Source organism: Pinus tabuliformis, chromosome 6 (assembly GCF_031772625.1).
Source record: "Pinus tabuliformis cultivar Carrire ecotype Pingquan chromosome 6, CPIR1, whole genome shotgun sequence".
NCBI lineage: Eukaryota > Viridiplantae > Streptophyta > Pinopsida > Pinales > Pinaceae > Pinus > Pinus tabuliformis.
In genome coordinates this window covers 1368136905-1368158514 of record NC_142292.1, presented here as the reverse complement: position 1 = coordinate 1368158514, position 21610 = coordinate 1368136905, and the positions used below count along the sequence as shown (strand labels likewise).

At 33.6% G+C, this 21610-nt stretch overlaps 3 protein-coding genes and 1 long non-coding RNA gene across 4 annotated transcripts; 1 reads left to right on the top strand and 3 right to left on the bottom strand.

The window, feature by feature from the left end:
- Positions 1-7556: 7556 nt before the first annotated feature.
- LOC149263722 (uncharacterized) lies at positions 7557-9155 on the bottom strand. Its single transcript, XM_089388360.1, has one exon. The coding sequence runs from the start codon at positions 8954-8956 to the stop codon at positions 7853-7855; it is 1104 nt and encodes a 367-aa protein (XP_089244486.1). The 5' UTR covers positions 8957-9155; the 3' UTR covers positions 7557-7852.
- A 5696-nt stretch (positions 9156-14851) lies between these two features.
- On the bottom strand, positions 14852-16930 carry LOC149263721 (uncharacterized). The gene is made up of 5 exons (XM_089390005.1): positions 16916-16930; positions 16711-16764; positions 15854-16105; positions 15111-15202; positions 14852-14999 (listed from the first exon to the last, which is right to left on the bottom strand). Exons 1-5 carry the CDS (start codon positions 16928-16930, stop codon positions 14852-14854), a joined length of 561 nt encoding a protein of 186 aa, XP_089246131.1.
- LOC149263720 (uncharacterized) lies at positions 16551-18002 on the bottom strand. The gene is made up of 5 exons (XM_089388356.1): positions 17810-18002; positions 17592-17666; positions 17423-17488; positions 16916-17014; positions 16551-16818 (listed from the first exon to the last, which is right to left on the bottom strand). Exons 1-4 carry the CDS (start codon positions 17967-17969, stop codon positions 16947-16949), a joined length of 369 nt encoding a protein of 122 aa, XP_089244482.1. The 5' UTR covers positions 17970-18002; the 3' UTR covers positions 16551-16818; positions 16916-16946.
- Positions 18003-20081: 2079 nt separating this feature from the next.
- Positions 20082-20929, top strand: LOC149263719 (uncharacterized). Its single transcript, XR_016249717.1, has 2 exons — positions 20082-20397; positions 20502-20929. It is a non-coding gene; the product is annotated as an uncharacterized LOC149263719 (long non-coding RNA).
- The last annotated feature ends 681 nt before the right edge of the window (positions 20930-21610 follow it).

The following is a 21610-nucleotide window of genomic DNA, read 5'->3' as shown; positions in this document are numbered from 1 at the left end:
TGAATTTTTTTTGAAGTTATACCCTCGATGGAAGGTTGTTGCAACTGATGCATTGGGTCTATTTGGTGGGTTGGTTGCACTGTGGGATCCTGACTTAGTAAATTTGTCTACATTCCATTTTTGTAGGAATTCTCTTAACATGTTTTACAAGGGGATCATCTCAATGTTTCCATATTACTAGTATATATGCGCCTTGCAAAGGAAAAAGGACTTTTTGGCAAAATTTGAATTCCTATCGCATTTTTAAAAATTGGCTCTATATTCTAGCAGGTGATTTAAATCTCACGGTCTTTGGAGCTGAATGTTGGGGAGATATGTGTCAATTAGATCCTATGGGACCTTATTTTCGGGATCTCTTTGATGCAAACAACTTGGTGGATTCCCTTCCCGATCCACTCTCATTGACTTGGAATAATAGTAGAATTGGTTTGAAGAAAATTACTAATAGATTAGATTTCTTCCTGATCCATGAAAATATATTGGAAAAATTTGGTTACATGTTATCATGGATATCATTTACAATTCTACCTGATCATAACTACATCATCCTCCAATGGTTGCTGATCGAATTTGAAACGACCTCCCTTTCAAATTCAACCACTCTTGGATTCAAGATCTAGATTTTCAATCTCTGGTTACTAAGACTTGGCTTAAGATGTCTCATCCAAATGGATTATCCTAGATGGAGGTAGTTGTCTTAAAGCTCAGAGTATTAAAAAAAGTGGTGAGGCGCTAGGAGAAAAACAAGAAAAAAAATCTCTAGAATGAGTTGATGGAGATTGATGAGACAATATCTCATTTAAATGACCCCACAAATCCTTCTTTTCTCACTGTGGAAAATCATGTTATGATCATGGATCTAGAGGTTCATAAGAGAAATATTTTGATATTGTAGGAAGAATAATAATGCATCAAAAATCGTGCAATTTGGATTGAAGTTGGGAGATTAAAAAAACGAAATTCTCGCATCATTTTTCTTCTCAAGATAGGAGCCAAAACAATATTTTGGATATGTTCGACTTCATGGATATACCGATGTTGGATGGGTAGGAAATGTTGTCAATAGGAAGAGCACATCTAGATGTTATTTTAGCCTTGGATTTGCCATGATATCTTGGATGATCAGGAAGAAAAAGTTTGTAGCACTGATTAACACCAAGGTAGAGTACATTATCTCTAACATGGCTAGATATGAAGTAGTTTGGTTAAGGAAGCCCTTTGGAGAGTTATTTGAGCAGGTCCTAGAGACAATAGTGATATATTGTGACAATAAGAGTAGGATCCTTCTGGCAGAGATTCTCGTATATCATGACAAGTCCAAGAACAGAGAAATTTGATATCATTTCATCTGAGACATGGTGCAGAGAGGAGAAATTAGACTCCATCAAATATCGAAAAAATAGCAGATTGCAGATATTCTTACCAAGGCTTTGTCAAAAGGGAATTTCTTGATCATCAAAGAGAATATTGGACTGACAGATGTGACCCCTCCTAATAAGGGGCATCGTTGATCGAGGTAACTGAGTCAGCTCTTCCCCCCCGTCTGAGCTCCCAGGGTGTGGAATTGAGATGGAGGGCTCCTGGGGTTGAGGGATCTCTAGATAATAGGGTATCACCCCTATCTATCACCCATAGGGTGTGTGTAATCCTTGTCTGTTTTGAAAAGTTGGGTATCTCCCTCTATCTTGGTCTAGCATAGTATACCCTAGTTGGCATCATACCCACAAGTTGGTCTTATTGGGATTGTCCCTCCACATATGTCCAATGAGTTGAGGAGATTAGGGGTGTATGATCCTTACCTTTGGCAAGTCGGGTATCTCGCCCAAGTTTGGATTATGATGCAGGTGTTCCACATGAATCTTGAGGATCATTGCTGGGAAGATCAATAGGAAATAGGATGGATGTGATCCTTGCCTCTTATATAGCAAGTTGTATCTCGCCCGTTGATTAAATCATGGGATGGTTGTGATCCTTTCTCGGTAAGTTGTATCTCGCTTATTGTTAGATGAGATGACATGGAGTGAGAGTGTCCAATAAGACCTTCATCATTGTATGAGAGGGTGGTAGCTTTAGTTCCCTAATGATTCTTCCTATTTAGATTCGAGAATGTTTCAACATATAGATTTGAGAATAGATGGGACATGATATGATGACATGATACATATGTTTATCACATTATGCAGTTGGAATTTCTCCCTAGATAAGAGGGAGTGTTAATTTGAAATCTTAGTGATAAATTCCAACCATGGGACTAGATTCCTCTTTTCGAGAGGACCGATTCTAACTATTGAAGCACCCAATTTGGACAAGAGAAAGTGTACTTATGAAGAAAAGTCCACATATTCACATTTGGACAGGTCGGTCCTAATAGGAAATCGGTCACCCTTGGAAGCCTATAAATACAAGTGACCTCAAGCTCATTTGGACATCATCAAGCATCATTTTCTTCTCTTCTTCATTGATTTATTCACATGGGTATGAGGTTAGGTCGGGGATATTGGTTCGTACAGGTTCGTGATTACAGGGTTTCAGGCTCGCACGTGTTTTAGGGTTTTGGTTTTCGACCACAGGATGCACACAGGCAATTTTCAACTACAACCATAGATTAGCAAGCTCAAGGGTGTGATTGGAAGGTCTCAAATACATGCATCCTTCTTCCTCCGTGCGGTTGGGATCTAGGGCTAAATTTTCACATTTGACTGCAGTTGATCACAATGGACCGTAGGTAGGAAATGTTGTCTCTGATCTATATTGATGTTGGAAACATATTTATGAATATTATTGGGATATTTTTGTTGGATTACATTTTATTGGGCTCATTGTGTCTATGCTGAACATTTTATGACAATCTATTAGAAGTATAGTTTTCAAAGGGTTTTCCCCCTTGTCGGGTTTTTCCCTAGTCTTTGGCCAAATATGGTGTTTATTGTTGATGTGTTGATTGTCTTCTCCATCATTACATTTATTGTTCTATAATAAATTATTATTGATGGTTGGAAATATTAATTGTTACTGAAATATTTCTAATATGAGATTCGAATTGGGCTAAAGTAATTGAAACAACATAGAACAATTTGAAATTTAGCATGCCTTGCATCAAAATTGTGTGGAATCCTATTCCCCATGCTAATCAAGAGAAAGGATGAACTTCCTAGAAGGAATATGAGTTATCAAAATCACTTCCTTTCAAATTGGATATGGGAATATAAATTGTGAATTTATTTTTCTATCATACATCATCATTAAACCACAAAATTCCATGTAGGCCTTGTAATGAGTCCCATGTGATGAAGAGAAATAAACATGTGAAGTGAATTATTGTATTTTATGCAACTAGATCACAAAAACATGAGAAAAGATAGATCAACGACTTGAAACTAAGCCTCTATGAGGGGAAACCCCTTTTACATCACATAAATGAACAATTGTTGAATGATTCAAATGACAAGACCTCCTTGATATATACAGTAGTCTAAGGTGTCAAAATATAATTAGGGCCCACATAACAATAATAATGTAATAATTCTACAAAAACAATAGTGGGTTTCTATGGGGCACAACAATAACAATATAAGGGTTCTATGGGGCACAACAATAACAATATGGGGGCTACACTAGTATTATAGGGACCTAACATGCCCCTCTCCTTCAAAAAATTGTTGCCCTCAATTCTTGAGTAGTTTTAGATGCTTTTGTATGAAATAATCATCCTCCCTTGTGGAACCTTCAAGAGGTAATTTCTTCCATTTAATTAGATATGCTCAAGGGTATTAACAAGGCACTAGTTTCTAATGCCACAATAATATTTTAGCCAATGATAGGAACTTTCTAGGAAAATCATTTATCTGTGGATAACTTCTACCGATTTTGTGGTGGATATAAATCCAAAATTGGAGCTATCACAAGGAATTCATGTGGCTCAACAATGTTTGCTCTATAAAGGAAAACACCTTGAGAATCAAAATCTAGTCCCTATATATTACATAGTAAAGATTCAACTCTCTTCTTGGTGTTATGATTGTGTGGAGGAATGCCTATTTTTAGGGGTCCTCCAACCTCCAAACCTATGTCTTCTAAAGATGTGGTCAGGAAAAAAATATTCCACTTCAACTCATTAATCCCCTCTTTTGTTGATGCACATATATTGTACAAAGATGAAGAGGAGACAAGTGGAGATCCGAACATCAAAAATCCCCCATCTACATTCAATTTTTAAAATCAATGTGATTTTTGCATATTTAATGGGTATTCACCTCCTTCATTGGCTTTGTACCAGTGGACCCACTCAACTTGGAAAAAGTACCAGTGAACCCACTTAACTTAGACAAATAATTGGGAGATATTCCATTACTCAAAAGGTTTTTGTATTGGTTAGTTCTACAATCACGATAATCGTAAGAAAGTGTTTGAGGGTCCATGGTTTTGGGTAGGAGTGAGACTTTTAATAAACCCTTGGTTTACATAATTTAATCCTAACTCTATGTCAATTATTAGAATGTCAATTTTTGTTTTCCTCCCCATTTGGTCATTACATTTCTAGTATTTATCAATTTTATATTTAATAGTGGGAATACTTTGGATACCTACATAAAATCATATCTTGGGAGAGTTATGGCTAGGTTGTGCACATAAGCTAGTGTCTATGTTGAGGTAAAACTTAATAAATGTCTTTACATAATGATTCTCAAATTAAAAAATAATAATAATAAATAAATAAAGTCAAGTATTCAATTAGGAGAACACAACAAGTTGGTGTTAGATCTATTCACTTACTTGATATCTACATATACTTGTCTCCATGTATGAGATCATCCTCTAAGAAAAAATAGACCAAATGAACATAATATATATATATATATATATATGAAATATTCTAGAACAATTGGTGTTGGATAATAACCATGATTAGAATGAGGTAAATTAGCAACAAGAAGCACTAATTGAGGATCCTCAAAAGAAATGAAATATTATGGAATAATTGGTGTTGGATAATGACTATGAAAGGGATAAAGTAGAAGATGTGAATATTGAACTTTGTTCCTTGAGAGAGGTAGTTGTACCTAAAGCCCCTCTAAGTGAATAAAGATACTTCATGAAACATGTATATATCTTATTCCACTAACGAATTGATTTGTTACGTTGACTCCTTATAGGATTATGTTTTAAAGGACCTAAAAAACTTGTATATTAATTGTGTAAGTTTATTCTTATAGGCATAATATGTACCTACCCCTGTATTGTCCTTATATCATGTTTGGAGCACCTAAAGAATGTGATTTTTCATTTACAATGGAGAAGCTACTATAATCTCTTCTTTGCTTAAAAAAAAGAGACAAAATATATTGAAAACAAGTATATTTTAACAAAAATGTATCTATAATACTATTTTCACAAACTTTTTCATTTACTGAATACAAAATGTCATAAACATGTCAATAATCATATCATTATTTTATAATAAGAAAAATATAAAAATTCATTATTGAGTAACTACATTAACAAGATTGATTTACTGAACATTGCTTTATAATATTGTGTTGTAAAGCTTTATAATACTTTTGTCATAAATTTATCTATATATTTATTAAATAAGATAAATATGTATATTATAAAAAATTATTTTATAATTTTAAATTGATAAAACAAATTTGTCTTCACAACGTAAAGCAATGATTCTTATTAATTGAATGATGCCATAATTGAAGAAGACAACATTTTCTTTAACTAATAACAATTTGTCGTAATTATTTCATACATCTTTTTAACCACTATGACTTTTAAAATAAGTTTTATAATATTTGTATCTAAATATTTAATGAGAAAATTTATCATTTTAATATACAATAATATTTCAATATATAATGATATTTCATATTAGCAAAATAATTCAATAATTAAAAAAATAGCATTTATTTAATTAACACTTTCTAGCACATCTAGTAATTATGCATTGTAACCTTCATTTAATCATTGCACAATCTTTAGATGTTTGGTACAATGTGATAATAAATATATACAATGATTTGTATATATTAATATTAATTAGATTTATATCAAATTTTAATATAACTTGTATTAAGTGAAAATCTAGATAAGCAAAAATCTAATTTTTAATATAACTTGTATTAAGTGAAAATCTAGATAAGCAAAAATCTAATTATTAATATAAATTATTATAGCCCAAAATAAATGCCATTCTCAATTCATAATTTTAACATGCATATTTACTAACAAATATCAGTGAAACCAAAAAAAAATCATAATACAAAAAGCTAAATCCTACACACATATTTACTAACAAACTATCCATCAAACCAAAAAAACATAATACAAAAACTTAAATAAGCTAAATGTTCCACAGTGTTCCCGAAATTGTCACATTTTTTATTTAATAAAAAAACAAAATTGTCAATTTTTTATTTAATAAAAAATAGAATAAATCGTTAACTTGCATAAATATATAGATTATTTGAAATTATTTTTATATATTATTGAAATAGTATACAATTATAAACATATTAATTTAATTTTTAAAATATATATAAATAAATAAAAATTTCAAACTCGGAAAGTCGCAAAAAATTCTTTCTCAAAACTATCTTTGAATATCATAAAATAGATGTAATAGTCGAATGACTAGCAATTGTACCAAAAGGTACAAAGAGAGGCCGATAGATTTATGAAGTTGGAATTGTTGAATTTTTATAAAAGGTCGGGCCACCTTCTTCGCTGCTATTGATATTGTACAGTTTATTAAATATGAAATAGAGTAAAAGATATAGGAGACAGAACAGACTGGGAATGTAAGATTTTTATACTGGAAGTGAAAAAGAGAACAAAGCAGCATGTCAAAGCAGAAATACTTAAAGAAAACCACAAGACTTTCTATTCATTCACATGTATTTAAAAACGCTGACATGACTAAAACAAAAAAGAAGAGAATTAGAAAATTTCATGTAAATGTATTTTATTTTAAAAACAAACAACTAACCACTCTATAAATGTCATTGCAGAAGCCCATGTAAGGTAAACATATTCCTATATAACTTTTTTGAAAAAAAAAAACAAAGATAACTTAACGTGAGTAGCATAACATCTAGCATTCCATGAACAATAGAAACCACACTCAAAATGTTACATATATGTAAGGAATCAGAGCAATTCATGATTACAACTGGCTACACTTAGGGAGATATTTTTCAAAAGTACCAAGGTAAAAACAACAATACTAGAAATAGCAAAAAAATAGCATGTTCGATTACATACAATATTTATGTGATGCGTCAAAGAGAAAACTTTAGAAATATCCAACCACATTTCAAATCTATTTTGTTCATAAACTCTTCAATAGTACTAGCTATATTTCAAAAATAAAATCCTCAAAACAAAAATTGAATTGGACCTGAAATATCTTTCTGTCGTTAAACGCTGAATTTATGAAAGAAATAAATCATATCAACCACGGTAACGGAACGGGAAATAATACAAATCAAGAAAGTATCGAACCACTGAGCTTAAAGCCAGAAATTAAACCTCCTCACGAAACAAAAAGCATACAGAAAAATTAGTTGGGAACATTCCCATAATAGTTTTTGTTAAATAATATGAATTGCTCAAAAATCTGAATCGACTTATACAGAGATCGAGCCCCGAAAAACAGACATTCAGATGCCAAACATCAAATTCAAAACCTGTCTTATATCCACAGGAGTTAACCAGTGTCAACTATTACCAGACATCAAATTGCCATAGCAAATACACAACCTGTAGAGTCAAGCATCGACAATTTCCTGGACAGAAGTATCTGTTAGTACGAAGTTGACAAATAAAAACGTAACTTGAAACTGCAGACTCAAACAGCCCTAACAGGGGTTTTATTCGATTTCCTCGACTTTTTCTTCTTTTTTGAAGCATCGATGCTGTTGGCCGCGACCCCACATTGCAAATCTACAGACTCAATAATCTTTTCGAGTGCTGGAGTTGTAGGAGAATCATCCATTGGAACTCCATCACCGACATCTTGACCACTTAAAGATCCCGTTTCACCCTCTAAAGAGGAGCCTTTCTTCTTCTTTGTGTTCAGGGTTTTCTCTGCATCACTAGTCCTTTTCTTACTAGAAAGCCCACCTGTAATCCCTTCTTCCCCATTTATCTTTGGTCGGTCAATTTGTGCTTCTTTTTCCACACCTTCCATCTCAATGGGCAGCATTCTAGAGTAAATGTAAAGTGAATAGTCCAGAGAGCCCAAGGTCTTAAGACACATATGACGGATGTTATTCCACTTTTCCGGAAGCGCGGACACAAGACTGTCGATAACAGCAACAACATTCTCCACTATTTCCTTGCTGCTCTGAGAAACCCTAGCCACATTAGCAACACAACCAGTACTGTTAAAGGAGATATAAGCCGAACTGCAAGCTGACTCTAGTTCTCCCCTCCATTTCTGGTGGGTCAAATCCACGGGGACCATATTCCTTTGATCTGTGGGGTATTCTAACCCTGTGAACTTAGGGATCCGTACTGCTTTATTTGCCATGAACAAATCAAAAGACAGACGCAGTTTTTCCCTATCCTCGGATGTCCTACAATCAGCCATTAGCTGTTTGCGATCAAAGACCTTTGAAATGGGTAAATCCTCCTCCTTAATCTTGGTCTCGGCAGCTTGTAAAACCTCTTTTCCATTGCCGATAATCAAACAGATCTTTTGGCTTCCATCAAAACGAAACAGGGGATGAGGTACTGGGATGCTCAAGGGAATCGTTCGTGTACCATCAGATCTCCTTTTCAGCGTAACAACCAAATAAACAAACTCATTGCAACCCAGGCCTTGAGGTTTCTGATCCTTAGGCTTTAAATTAGTCACCGTCAAGAGCAGTTCTACTGCTAATTCTACTATTTCCTCGCTTACTCGAGAGGATACTTGGGATCCATTGCTTTCGTTCTCTCTATTAACCATGGCAACTGATCTCACGAAACAAAAAGCAAAGCAATACTAACTTGGCAAATGGGAAAAAAAAGTGTTAGATGAATTTCTAATGCGTTGGTGTGTTCTCTCTTGCTAACAGATGCTACACGAACAATTCCGTGAAACCTTAAAATCCCGTGAGCAATTCGATTCCACAGTGCATGATACTATATATTTTCGATTGAATCCATCATCAGACGTATTATCATTCAAGCATCTAACCAGAAAAATATTAACGAAACTCATTTAAGATCCTTCTAATTTAGAAAGAATATTAATGGAATTTTTAATACTTATGCTGCAAACATATGACTATAAAATTGTTAACGGAAATAGCTTGACGAATACAAAATTTACAATATACGGTTCAATGACTACCTTGTAAGAAAGGTATCCGCCGAGGATTGCAGGAGACAGAGTATCCGGATCCACTGCTGAGGTCAATGTTCTAAGTTTCCCATCAAAGGTGATGGTAGATGAAGCTTGGTAGATGAAGCAGGGCTTGAAAAAAATCTGCCAAAAGCCAGGGAAGAAAAGGAAAAAGCAGTGAAAATATCTTCGAGAGTGACAAAAGAATTGGAAAAAGCAGTAATGCATATCTTCGAGAGTGACAAAAGAATTGGAAAAAACAGTAATGCAACTCAAAGGGCCAGGTTCAATGCACAGCAGAACTAGAGGTGAAAAAAAGGCAACTCAAATATTTGGAAAAAGCAGTCAACTTCAAATCAACGGTTGAAACTGTCAAACTTGATCAAACGGTTCAGATTAAAAGTGTTGACAATTGTTGATGCATAGGAAGGCCTATCGGCCTAATTAAAATATGTTATAAATTCGAAAAATCAAAATTAATCCGTTTGCAACAATACTCATTATCTTCGCCTGTAAGAAAATAAAAAACCAAGGGCCAAAATATTGAACAGATGCATGCACGGAAGGATTTTCATGGTCCTCTTCACATCTGACTTCATCACCCTCATACCTCGCATGGATATTCATGGTCCCCTTTTGAGGAACCCTCTAGATTCTCACGGAATCAACGATTCTTCTCCTGAGAAAACAAACAAACGAAAAAAATTGGGAAATTATTAAACGATACATTGAATTTGTTTATGAGTGTGAGTTTTTTTTCTCTTCAAAGAATTTTTAGTTGTATATTTATATTTTTTTTTATTGTATATGGTTTGTTTATTGATTATTATTAGTTTAAATATTTATTTTTTAATATTACTAGCATTTGCACCAGATGTTGCAAAAGAAACGCCGTAAGGCATAAAGTGCAAAAATCCATTATCTATGTAGTGTGTGCATTACGTCAATGACCTAAATATCAACATATCTATTCACTTTTTCTAAATGTTGTAAACGACGAGAATTATAGAAATATTCTTAAATTTGCACCAATATTTATAGGCAAAAATATTTTTGTCTTTCGGATTTTCTAACACTTGTCAAACATTTTCATGTTATAAAACAAAGTCTAGAAGTCATAAAACTTACAAGGTCGTGGAAAGTTTAAAATGGTGCAAAGAAAGATCAAGTTCAAGGGATACTCATGGAAACATTTAATGTTAGTAAACTAATGCTAGCATTAGTTTATTTGTGAAAAAATGTTAATCAAAATGTAACTTATAACATAAGATATATGGGTTGAAGAATTGGATATCTATCTTGGGAAGAGGTTAAATAAAGTCTCAGACTTAAACATAAGGTATAATGTGAAATACAATATGTGATTTCCAGAAAACTTTAATTTAAACAATGGTATATCATCATTTTTTGTAACTAATTAATCAAAAAACAAAAATACAATACTATAGTCTTTACAACAGAAAGGGGAAAGACTTGTAACATTGTAAAGGGACTAACAACATTGTAAAAATAGTTGATTCTTGAAGAGAAAAAAAGATACTCCAAAAGAGCAATCACACCAAAAATCAAAATCAAAATTCTCTCCTTAAACTATTGGTCAAAATATAAGACATCATAGAATTGCATATTTGGGATCACAATTGACGAAATTGGATTGTTACTGGGTGACAATGACTCAGATATTGTATCAAGTGATGGAATAGGTGATGTTCCCAGATTTTCCAAGATATCCAAAGGAATACCATATGAAAGCGGCCATTCAAGTACGAAAGTGAGCAACCGATACCCATAAACAGTTCTTAATTGATGAGGCATCATAAGGGGTCATATCACAGGCACATCTGTTAAGGAGATAGAAGAGATGGAGCCAACACATGAATCTACAGGTCTAGGCATTTGCAGAATTTGTTGCATCGTAGACTGTAAAGTAGACTGAACACCAATACCTGGAGAAGCGATATTTCTATCAAGGTTGGGTAGAGGAATTTGCATAGAAGACAATTTACCACCAGAAATGGAAACATCCTACACTGTTGGTTGATCCTGAGGGCTCTTCCGCTTTCGGTCATTTGTTCCTGTATTACTTCTAATTGCAATAAAAATGATCTTAGTCCACGTTAATAAACTGAACAACTTTTTTGCAGCCAACACATGAATCTACAGGCCTAGTTACTTGTAGAATTTGTTGCATGGGACACTGCAAAGTAGACTGAATACCAATACCTGGAGAAGAGATATTCCCATCAAGGTTAGGTAGAGGAATTTGCATAGAAGACAATTTACCACCAGAAATGGAAACATCTTGCTCTGTTGGTTGATCCTCGGGGCTCTTCCGCTTTCGATCATTTGTTCCTGTATTACATCATAATTGCAATAAAAAGGATCTTAGTCCACATTAATAAACTGAACAACTTTTCTGCAGCCAACACATGAATCTATAGGTCTAGGCATTTGCAGAATTTGTTGCATGGGACGCTGTAAAGTATACTGAATATCAGTACATGGAGAAGAGATATTCCCATCAAGGTTAGGCAAAGGAATTTGCATAGAAGACCATTTACCACCGGAAGTGGAAACATCCTGCTATGTTAGTTGATCCTCGTGGCTCTTCCTCTTTGCGTCACTTGTTCCTGAATTACATCAAAATTGCAACAAAATAGAACTTAATCCGCATTAATAAACTGAACTTTTCTGGATTCAACACATGAATCTACACGTCTATGCACTTGCAGAATTTGTTGCACGGAAGAATATAAAGTATATTGAGAAAAAGAATGGATACACTACTGAATCAGAAAACAAAGTTCAAAGTTGAGAGGCTAATAAGTGAATGAAAAAGGATGGATATATTGCACAATCTCGAATGGAAATTTGAAAAAAAAAACAGATACCTCTTGTTGGAGTGACTGATGTTCATAGATCTGATGTTGAATATTTTATCATATGTTTGTAGGGATTCTAGCAAGTTCTATGGGTTAGTTTTGCCAAGTACTAAAAAGTAATATGTTATTTTTTCAATGTCAATTTGAAATGGACCAGTAATATCGGTGCCATGCTTTAGTGTTTTAGAGATCATTTTCTATTTATGTCCCAATGTTTAAACAACTACGAGATAGAAATTCTTCTTTCTCTGAAGAATTTTCAACTTCAAAATAAGTCTAAATGGCACAAGTATTTTTTGTTTTAGGAATTATCCAACATTTGTACCTCACTCTGTTGCAGTGGGATCATCTTAGAATACCTGAAAACAAATATCTAAACATTTTAATACTCACAAGTCTAAATGGCACAAATATTTTTTATTTTAGAACATTTGCACCTCTCTCTACTGCAGTGGGATCATCATATTAGAATATCTGAAAACAAATATCTAAACATTTTAATACTCACAATAAATTCCAAAGAGTTAATAATATTAGTACCATGGATGTGGGATCATATTAGAATATCTGAAAACAAATATCTAAACATTTTAATACTCACAATAAATTCCAAAGAGTTAATAATATTAGTACCCTGGATTTATAATAATGATAGGGTTTAATAGTATAATATAATATAACTCTTATTTTTATAATATTACTTTTATTTATATCTATCTATCATTATCAATATTAATACGGATGTTAAATCTATACAGTTAATGCCTATTGGGTAATTTCAACTACATTTACTAATATGTTTATGTATGTGATTGGTATAGCTTACCAGTGTGTATTAATCACATTTATTAATTTGGTTGTGCTTTATAACCCTTTGGGTTTATAATATGAACAATATGTTGCATTTTCTAATTTTGTGAGCTTATAATATTATTATAAGTTTATAATATAGTATATATTAAGTTGTAGCTTACTATGCATATCAACCACATTTAATAATGTGGTTTTGCTAGTTGTCAACACTAACAACTACTCATTTATAATTGTACAATGAAGGGTGGATCAATACATGGAACTCATTCTATTATTTTTATAATAATCTGTAATTTATTATTTCTATTATTGACCATATGAAAATCATAGCTACATTAAATTTTTTGAATTTAAGAAATTATTTAATATGATTCAACATGCCTTCAATTTCTTCAACTACGTTGTAATTTGTTGTAATACATATTTATTTCCTTTTAATATATTGTAATACTTTATTAGAAATTTAATTTATTATAAAGAAACATTTTTTAATATATTCTAATAATTTCAATTTAAAATAATTTTCCTAACATAATTTAATTACACTATAATTTTTTTTTGGCTATCTCAATTTTTCATGATGATAACTACTTACAAATTTTAACTTATTTTAGTTAACTAACATAACTACATTAATAAATGTCTTTCATATAATGTTAGCTTATTTAAATGTATCATGACACATTATAATTATTAGAGGTTGTATTATAGTAATACTTTGTTCACCTAATTAATAAACAACATCATTTTAAATTCTCTAGTATTAAAAAAATGCAAACATAATTCTTAACTATATGAAACTTTTTATTTTTTTTCCATGAGAAAAAAACTAAACATTCTTACATTAATCGTAAAATGTCTTACATGATCTTAGTTCATGATCTAGTCAAAACATAAAACGAAAGTATTGTTTTGAAAATCCAAAACATATAGTATTGTTTTGAAAATCCAAAACATATAGCATGTTGAGTAGTTGTGGGCTAAAATCATGACAAGACTAAATATAGAATCTAGAAAGTAAAACATGAAATTCAATATATGAATTACCCATAATAAAAGCTAAAATCATGACAAGACTAAATATAAAATCTAACATTATGCTAAACATATAAACTTTAATTATGAAAAAACTTGAATATCAAAACTACCGAATCTCACGACTCATGGGATAGTGAGAGTAGAACTCGTTAAATGAAGGCTTAAATATTCTGATTTGATAAAAGTGTGTATAATTTTGGTGAAGTAAAATTGACAAAATGGTATAATTTTGGTGAAGTAAAATTGACAAAATGAAACGAGAAACTGCAACAAATTAAGGGTCCATAATTCGTATTCTGGAATACCATGAAACAAATGAAATATTTAATAAAAAATAATAACACATAATTCACCTCGAAAAAATAAATGAAATATTTAATAAAATATTTTGAGCTTCGATCTCCGTAAAATTGTCCTCTCGAATGCCATAGAAATATTTAATAAGCAATAACCACACACAATTTACCTAAAAAAAAGTTTTGAATTACAATCTCTGTAAAATTATTCTGGAATATTCTGGGATGCCATAAAACTTTTGAAATTTTTAACAACCAACCAACATTTGTGCAGCTCTAAACTCATCCAAAAATAACATCATTTTTAATGCAGGAACTCTCTAAAATTTATTACCAATGTTTATTCAAGTATAACATTAATGTCAAATTTCTTACTACCGCTATTCAACTCACAAAATCTATTACCAACGTTCCTTCAAGGATAACAAGTAAGTGAAATTTCTTACTACAGTATTCAATGATCTTACAATTTTCCTCTGAGGCATGCTTCATAACAAGTTCTTCAGCATAGGATCTGGTTTAAGATTCTCATATGGAAATCTTCCGTGAACAAAACTGTATAAGAAATGTTTGTTTCCAGTGAGTGAAACAGGATAGCGTGTAAGGCCAAAAGCAATCAATGGTATTCCAAACAGTCTAAACAACGAAAGTCAAATCACTGGCATTTTCTCTGATTTTGTCGAAAGTTGAAACGTTAGATAGCTATAAATTTACCAACCAGAAGATGATACAAGATTTCTTAGATACCTGTGGTAATCGTCATAGTCAAATTCATATATGGTCTTTACCAATACGGTATGGAGGCCTGCACGCTTCCTGGGACTGTCATCAAAGAAAATCTGCACGGAAACATAATAGATTAAATAGAAACTCTTACAATAGATGTTGTTGAAATGATATGCATAAGGTAAATAAAAATTGATGATGTCGAATTGCAGGTTGCCAGATTGGTTTGAGTCTAGATTACAATTGCGTACAACAGTCCCTTTGTAGCTCCTCTCCACTGAAAAGGGGCTGTTCGGGAACAGATGTATAATTGATCAGTATGTGGGATGTGATCAGACTAACAAACATCTCTGTCACACACCTTCAGATTTATGTTTTGGGACTGAATACAATATTCTCTTTGTAGATCCTCCTCGTTGAAAAAGGACTGTTTTCAGAGACAAGTTGATAATTGTGCAGTATGTGGGACATGATCAGAGCAACATGCATCTTTTTCTTGTGAAAATACCACTGCAACATAACTTCTCAAAAGACAACTAGGTCATTCACCCTGGGGGATTTTAGCCAGAATGGTCATTTTTAGAAAACGTATCGCTATAGGATACCCCTGTACCCTCACACTGGGGCAAAAGCAGAGGTGTTAGCTATCATTCTTTGTTTACTAAGGGGGATTTGGTATAAACTTTTTACGGTACCTGGATGAGTCAATCTTTTCATGAAAAAATGGGTAGCTGAAGGAAAATGGCCATCAAAATCTTTGTTACCATACCCTTTTTTTGTGGATCAGCGATTGCAAGGCGAAGAGCCTGCTCCATGGCATCTTTTGAGGGCTTGCAAATTATGGATGTCTTCGGGATTGTAGAGTTATTAGCGGGCATATTCCATTCATTATTGCTTTCAGTAATATTTGAAAGAGGATTAAGTGTCTCAAAGCATATTATGCCTTCAAAGCAATCTTCCAATCCCAGCCTGTTAAGGACCTTTGCAGCATGAACTTTGTCACTGTTTGTAAATATCTGTTTTTGCAGAACAGAATTACAAGCGGTTAACGAGCACGCTAATAAGTTTCCAAACAAAACCTAGGACTTCATTTAATATCATCGTAAAAATAATTTGAAGGGATCCATATGATCTTACAATTTTCCTCTGAGGCATGCTTCATAACAAGTTCTTCAGCATAGGATCTGGTTTAAGATTCTCATATGGCAATCTTCCGTGAACAAAACTGTATAAGAAATGTTTGTTTCCAGTGAGTGAAACAGGATAGCGTGTAAGGCCAAAAGCAATCAATGGTATTCCAAACAGTCTGAACAATGAAAGTCAAATCACTGGCATTTTCTCTGATTTTGGATCTTACAATTTTCCTCTGAGGCATGCTTCATAACAAGTTCTTCAGCATAGGATCTGGTTTAAGATTCTCATATGGCAATCTTCCGTGAACAAAACTGTATAAGAAATGTTTGTTTCCAGTGAGTGAAACAGGATAGCGTGTAAGGCCAAAAGCAATCAATGGTATTCCAAACAGTCTAAACAATGAAAGTCAAATCACTGGCATTTTCTCTGATTTTGTCGAAAGTTGAAACGTTAGATAGCTGTAAATTTACCAACCAGAAGATGATACAAGATTTCTTAGATACCTGTGGTAATTGTCATAGTCAAATTCATAGCCCACTGCCTGCGTAGAACAAAGAATACTGTCAAAATATGCAAGGAATTCCTCAGCAATCAGCTACAGAAGACTCCCAATGCTAAAAATCAGTCATTTCAACCTTAAAAGTTGAAATACCATGTTGAATTACATGAAACAATAGGGATTGAATGCTTACCCTGAGTCTGGCCATGGTTGTCCCATAAGTTTTATACAGCTGTCTTGCTCAAGTCAGGGACTCTGCTCTTTTCAACTCCCAGTTTTTGATTCACATAATCTGTCACACAACAACCGGATCACACACACAATTCAAACCTCAAAAGTTACCTCAATGGCTTAAGAGAAGTCTTAATTGCATCTACAACCCCAGTAGGGGTGGGGTGATCCAACTCTGTGTGTGCAACAGTGCGTTAGTTACAGACAATATATTGGGCGTGTTGAATATGAACACTAAGCCCATAGTCCATCTGGGTCTGATCACCTTCAAGTTGCAAAGTTGGAGATGCATATAACAAGCTCACGTAAATTCCAAGAAATTATTCGGTGGCAATCTAAATATGCAACTCCAAGCTTTCCGGGTTGCATTTCAGACTCTGGTTTAGATTAAAATCTAAAGATTAACATTTCCTTAAAAAGAACACTGAAATTACACAATTTTTTAGGGGCAGATTAGCTACAAGATTACCTCTGATGTTGTTGGTGCATGCTGCAGCTAGTTCGGAGCTTAAGGGATATAATGTGTCATCCAGATCTAGAACAGCGGATTGGAATCAGAAACGAATACATACAGCTTTAGCTTAATACCATTGAAAAGGGAAAAACTTAAAAGCCAAAGAAAGAAGTGTGATGCTCACCAAACAGAAGGCAGTCAAATCGAGGGCCCTGCTCTGTCACGAGTCGATTCTCAGCCAGCACCATTATGGATGACTCTGCAATACATATACCAAAAAATTATCATCCCGATACACTGAAGTATATGCACATCAAAGGCATCAAAACAAGATAATTATGTTCCAATTATAAAACTCCGACAATTTCAGAAGAATCAAAGAAGATTGGCTCTAAAGAATACCAGATATGTTGAATATGGGGAGAAGAGCGAATGCAATAGGAAAGGAGGCAATGTATGTTGAAAGAAAAAAACAGGGACTCGCAGAATAAAATGTAATACAGAGGGGCATAAACAAGCTAACGATGTTAATGAAATGAAGGGGGGAATTGAAGGAGAACATTGGGTGGCTTAAATAGATCTCTGAACCGCTCAGATGAATTGCTGCGAATCTTCCGTATTGCAGTCATAGACTCGTGATCGACTCTGGTTCCCATCTTTTCACGGCTCAGATGAATTGCTGCGAATCTTCCGTATTGTAGTCATAGGCTCGTGATCGACTCCGGTCCCCATCTTTTCAAATTCATTTGTTTTCAGTTTATTGGCGTGCAATTTGTCGAGGATTCCTCCGATTTTCAGGAAACTCAAATTTAAAAATAAACAAGAAGTTAAGCCCCAACAAAAGGCGTTAGACTGTATAACCAATGAAAAACGGTAACCAGCAAAACTCACGTGGACGGTGAATAATACCTCAATCGTCTAACACAAAGATCAACGGTGAAAAATGGTGGAGAGTGGCAATCAGGGTAGTCTTTTCCAAAGGGAAACGCCTTACGGCGTAATTAAAAATAATAATTTTTAAATATTTGATTAAACGGTATCTTGAAGATTTTATTATAGTTTTTGGACAAGATAATTCTATATGGATAACTGTCTCACATATTGTATGTTATAATTTATGGATATATTTGCAATATTCATGCATTAGTTTTAGATATTTGTGTAATGATTTTATGTTCTCAAGCGTTGAAAGGAAGTAAATAACATACCATTTGTTACTTCTCACCATAATTCAAGGAAGTAGTTGCATAAAAATGAATAGAAATAAGATGTAAATAAATTTATTTACCATGAGTTAACTTCTCGCCATTATTTATGTTTTCCTAGACTTATGCAAGTCCATGTTATCCACTTCACATCTCAATTTATTAGTCCTTGTCAAAACAAGACTGTATGATTCTATTTGCCTATTAACCATATTAATTTACCTAATATTGACTAATGTAAGTTTTATGCAATTTTTCTCATAACATAATTTTTAACTTGAGTGATAGGGACTAACCTACTTGCAACATTTTTTTTAACATGCTGTATCATAGCATGAATGGACTGAAAACCTCCAACAAGGATGATATAATACTAAAATCCATAAAAGCATAAATAAGTTGTTGTGTTCTATGTAGAAATGTAGAATTGCAGAAATAGACATTTGTATTTAGTAGTCTTTAAGTGTGATTTTCTAATCTAATTTGTCTAGAATACCGCAAGGATTCATTGAAATCATAAGTTTGACAGGTGAACTCTTCACAATCCAAGTGCCCCATGGGTTTTTGAAGGTGTTGGATCCATATATACAATTAAAAAACCAATTTAAAAAACACAAATCAAAATTTGGCCACAAATTTTTTCGCCGAATTCCAGTCAAAAATCTACTAAAAATTCCAAAAAATTACATTTAAAAACTACTCCATTTATATTGTCATTAAATTATTGAAAAAAATGATGTATAATATTAAAAAAAAACAAAACAAAACAAAACAAAACATAGTTCACCTCTATATAAATCATGATAAAGTGAAAATTTAGCATACTTCATCGCTATATACACCATTATAAATTCAAAATTAAAATAAATTGTCATAGTTATAATAAAATTACATTGTTGTTTTTTTTTAATTAATAATTTAAAAAAATATTTGTGTAAATAATACACTTTACAAAATAGAATATAATATTATAGTTAAAACTTAGTGAATTAGTAGCATATTAAATTCTTAAAGTCTTGGGTGGCGTGACTTCATAAAATGAGTTATCTCACATATGAGTATGTAATGCTTCCCATCGAAATATAAAAAAAATAACATTCAAACACAGTGAAACATGTAAATATAATAAAAAAAATTCTTTGGTTATAATAGAACAGCTTCAATTTCGAGGGCGTTCCTATGGATTCACAATGCTATTAATTGTTTCATGTTTGAGCTTTTAATTCAAGTTTTGTGGCATTTATTAAAGTCCGCTTTGGAGTTGCGTTTATGTTGGCGGCTTTTCCCGGTTATCAAATTCCGGGAGTATTTGTCTGTTCACTATGCCTTTGTCATTATTGCTCTATCCACTTGGTGCCTGGAGCATGTACCCTGCCGGCGTTTCCTGTAACCATCACTCTAGATTTTTCTTATGCTTACATTATATTGGCGCTGGTTTCAACCTCCAGCTGGCTCTGCTGATGTGTAAAATTAATTTGCTTTGGTACTTACCTCTGCTCTACCATATGCGGCACAAGCAACCCGTTATTGCAGCTCCCCTCCTGGATTTCTTCGCCACTTCAACGGTGGAGATTGGGGCTCCCAGATCAACGATCAGTATTGTTCCAGGTATTGGAAATACCGCTTGAGGGTTTCTATGCAGCATTCGAACCCTCTCGAGCTTATTCTGAGGATGGTTTCTGGCTCCTATAGGTCTCTGGCGATTTGCTCCTCCACAGCTCACAGTTTCCCAAACAGGTCAGTTCCTGGTGGGTTCGATGGTTCTGCCTACCGATAGCGGTCATGGTAAGCCTGCGCACCATTTTTCTCTTGGGTAATTGCTGTATCGGTTACAAATGTCATTGATATTCTTGTTCTTACTTGATTTATGGGTGACTCTTCTGTCACAGGTGCTATGCCATGGCATCGTGACCAGCAACCAGATGGGCAACCTGTCCAGACTCCATCGCCCAAGTCGCCTTCCGGGTAAGAGGAACCTTCCACAGTAGAATTAAGGGTAGAAAGGATGAATCTGGAAGAATGATCGAGCTGGGTTTCCTTCTTGGCAAGCTTTGCCTGAGTGTTGTTCTAAATTTGGAGTCTTACTAGTTGAAATAATTTCTGTATAAAGCCGCAGGCCTACTCTTTGTTTTCCTATCATGTAATCTGTTTTGCTCAGAGCAGTTCTGGCAGCAGAACCCTAGTTGGGTCGCATCGGTTATCATATCTTCTATATATGTATTTATTTTTGTTATAGAACCGAGATTTGAACCATTCTGTGGGTCATTCCCAGGGTGGATACTTGTTTAATGTTGCAGTTCCATGACTGTTAATTATTCCTCCATTGCCAAGTTAATAAATTGTATTTTTCACAGTAATGTTTATCGTTAAATTGATGTGAAGATAGTCTTGATTGTATAGTCATCGCCTGTTTACTGGAACTCCTTTAGCTAGCTGAAAGAATGATTAAATGTATTACCATATCCGAATGCTACCTTGCAGGGTTTCAATACTTGGTACTGTTTCCAGGGTTTGTTCTCTGTTTATTTGTTTTGATGTATGAAAGTTGTCGGCTTTAAATTGGAAACCCTCTATGGTAAACCCTACCCTACTCATACGATTTACGGCCTTTCCATTACAGTCTTACTTCCACGACGGTTTCGAACGCCTGTTACAGTTCTTATGGACTGAGTTATATTTGTTTTGTGTGGGCACTAGTCTTTACTAGCCATGTTGAACCTGAGGTTTGTTCCTTTTACGTGTTGCCTTTTTCTCTAGCTACACCAGTAAAGAAAGAAACTCTACAGGCAGTCACTCAGGAGTTATAACCCTACAAATGCATGCATTTACTTTACTCTTGACGTTTTATTTTGTTTCTAATCCGCAGAGACTATAAAGTATATATCGATTTCAGTCTTGGTTCCAGAAAGCTGTTCAATATATAAGACCATGTTTATTTAACTCTTGCCTATATTTGCGAAGATTTATTCTAGCAAACTATGAGCCTGATTTTAATTCT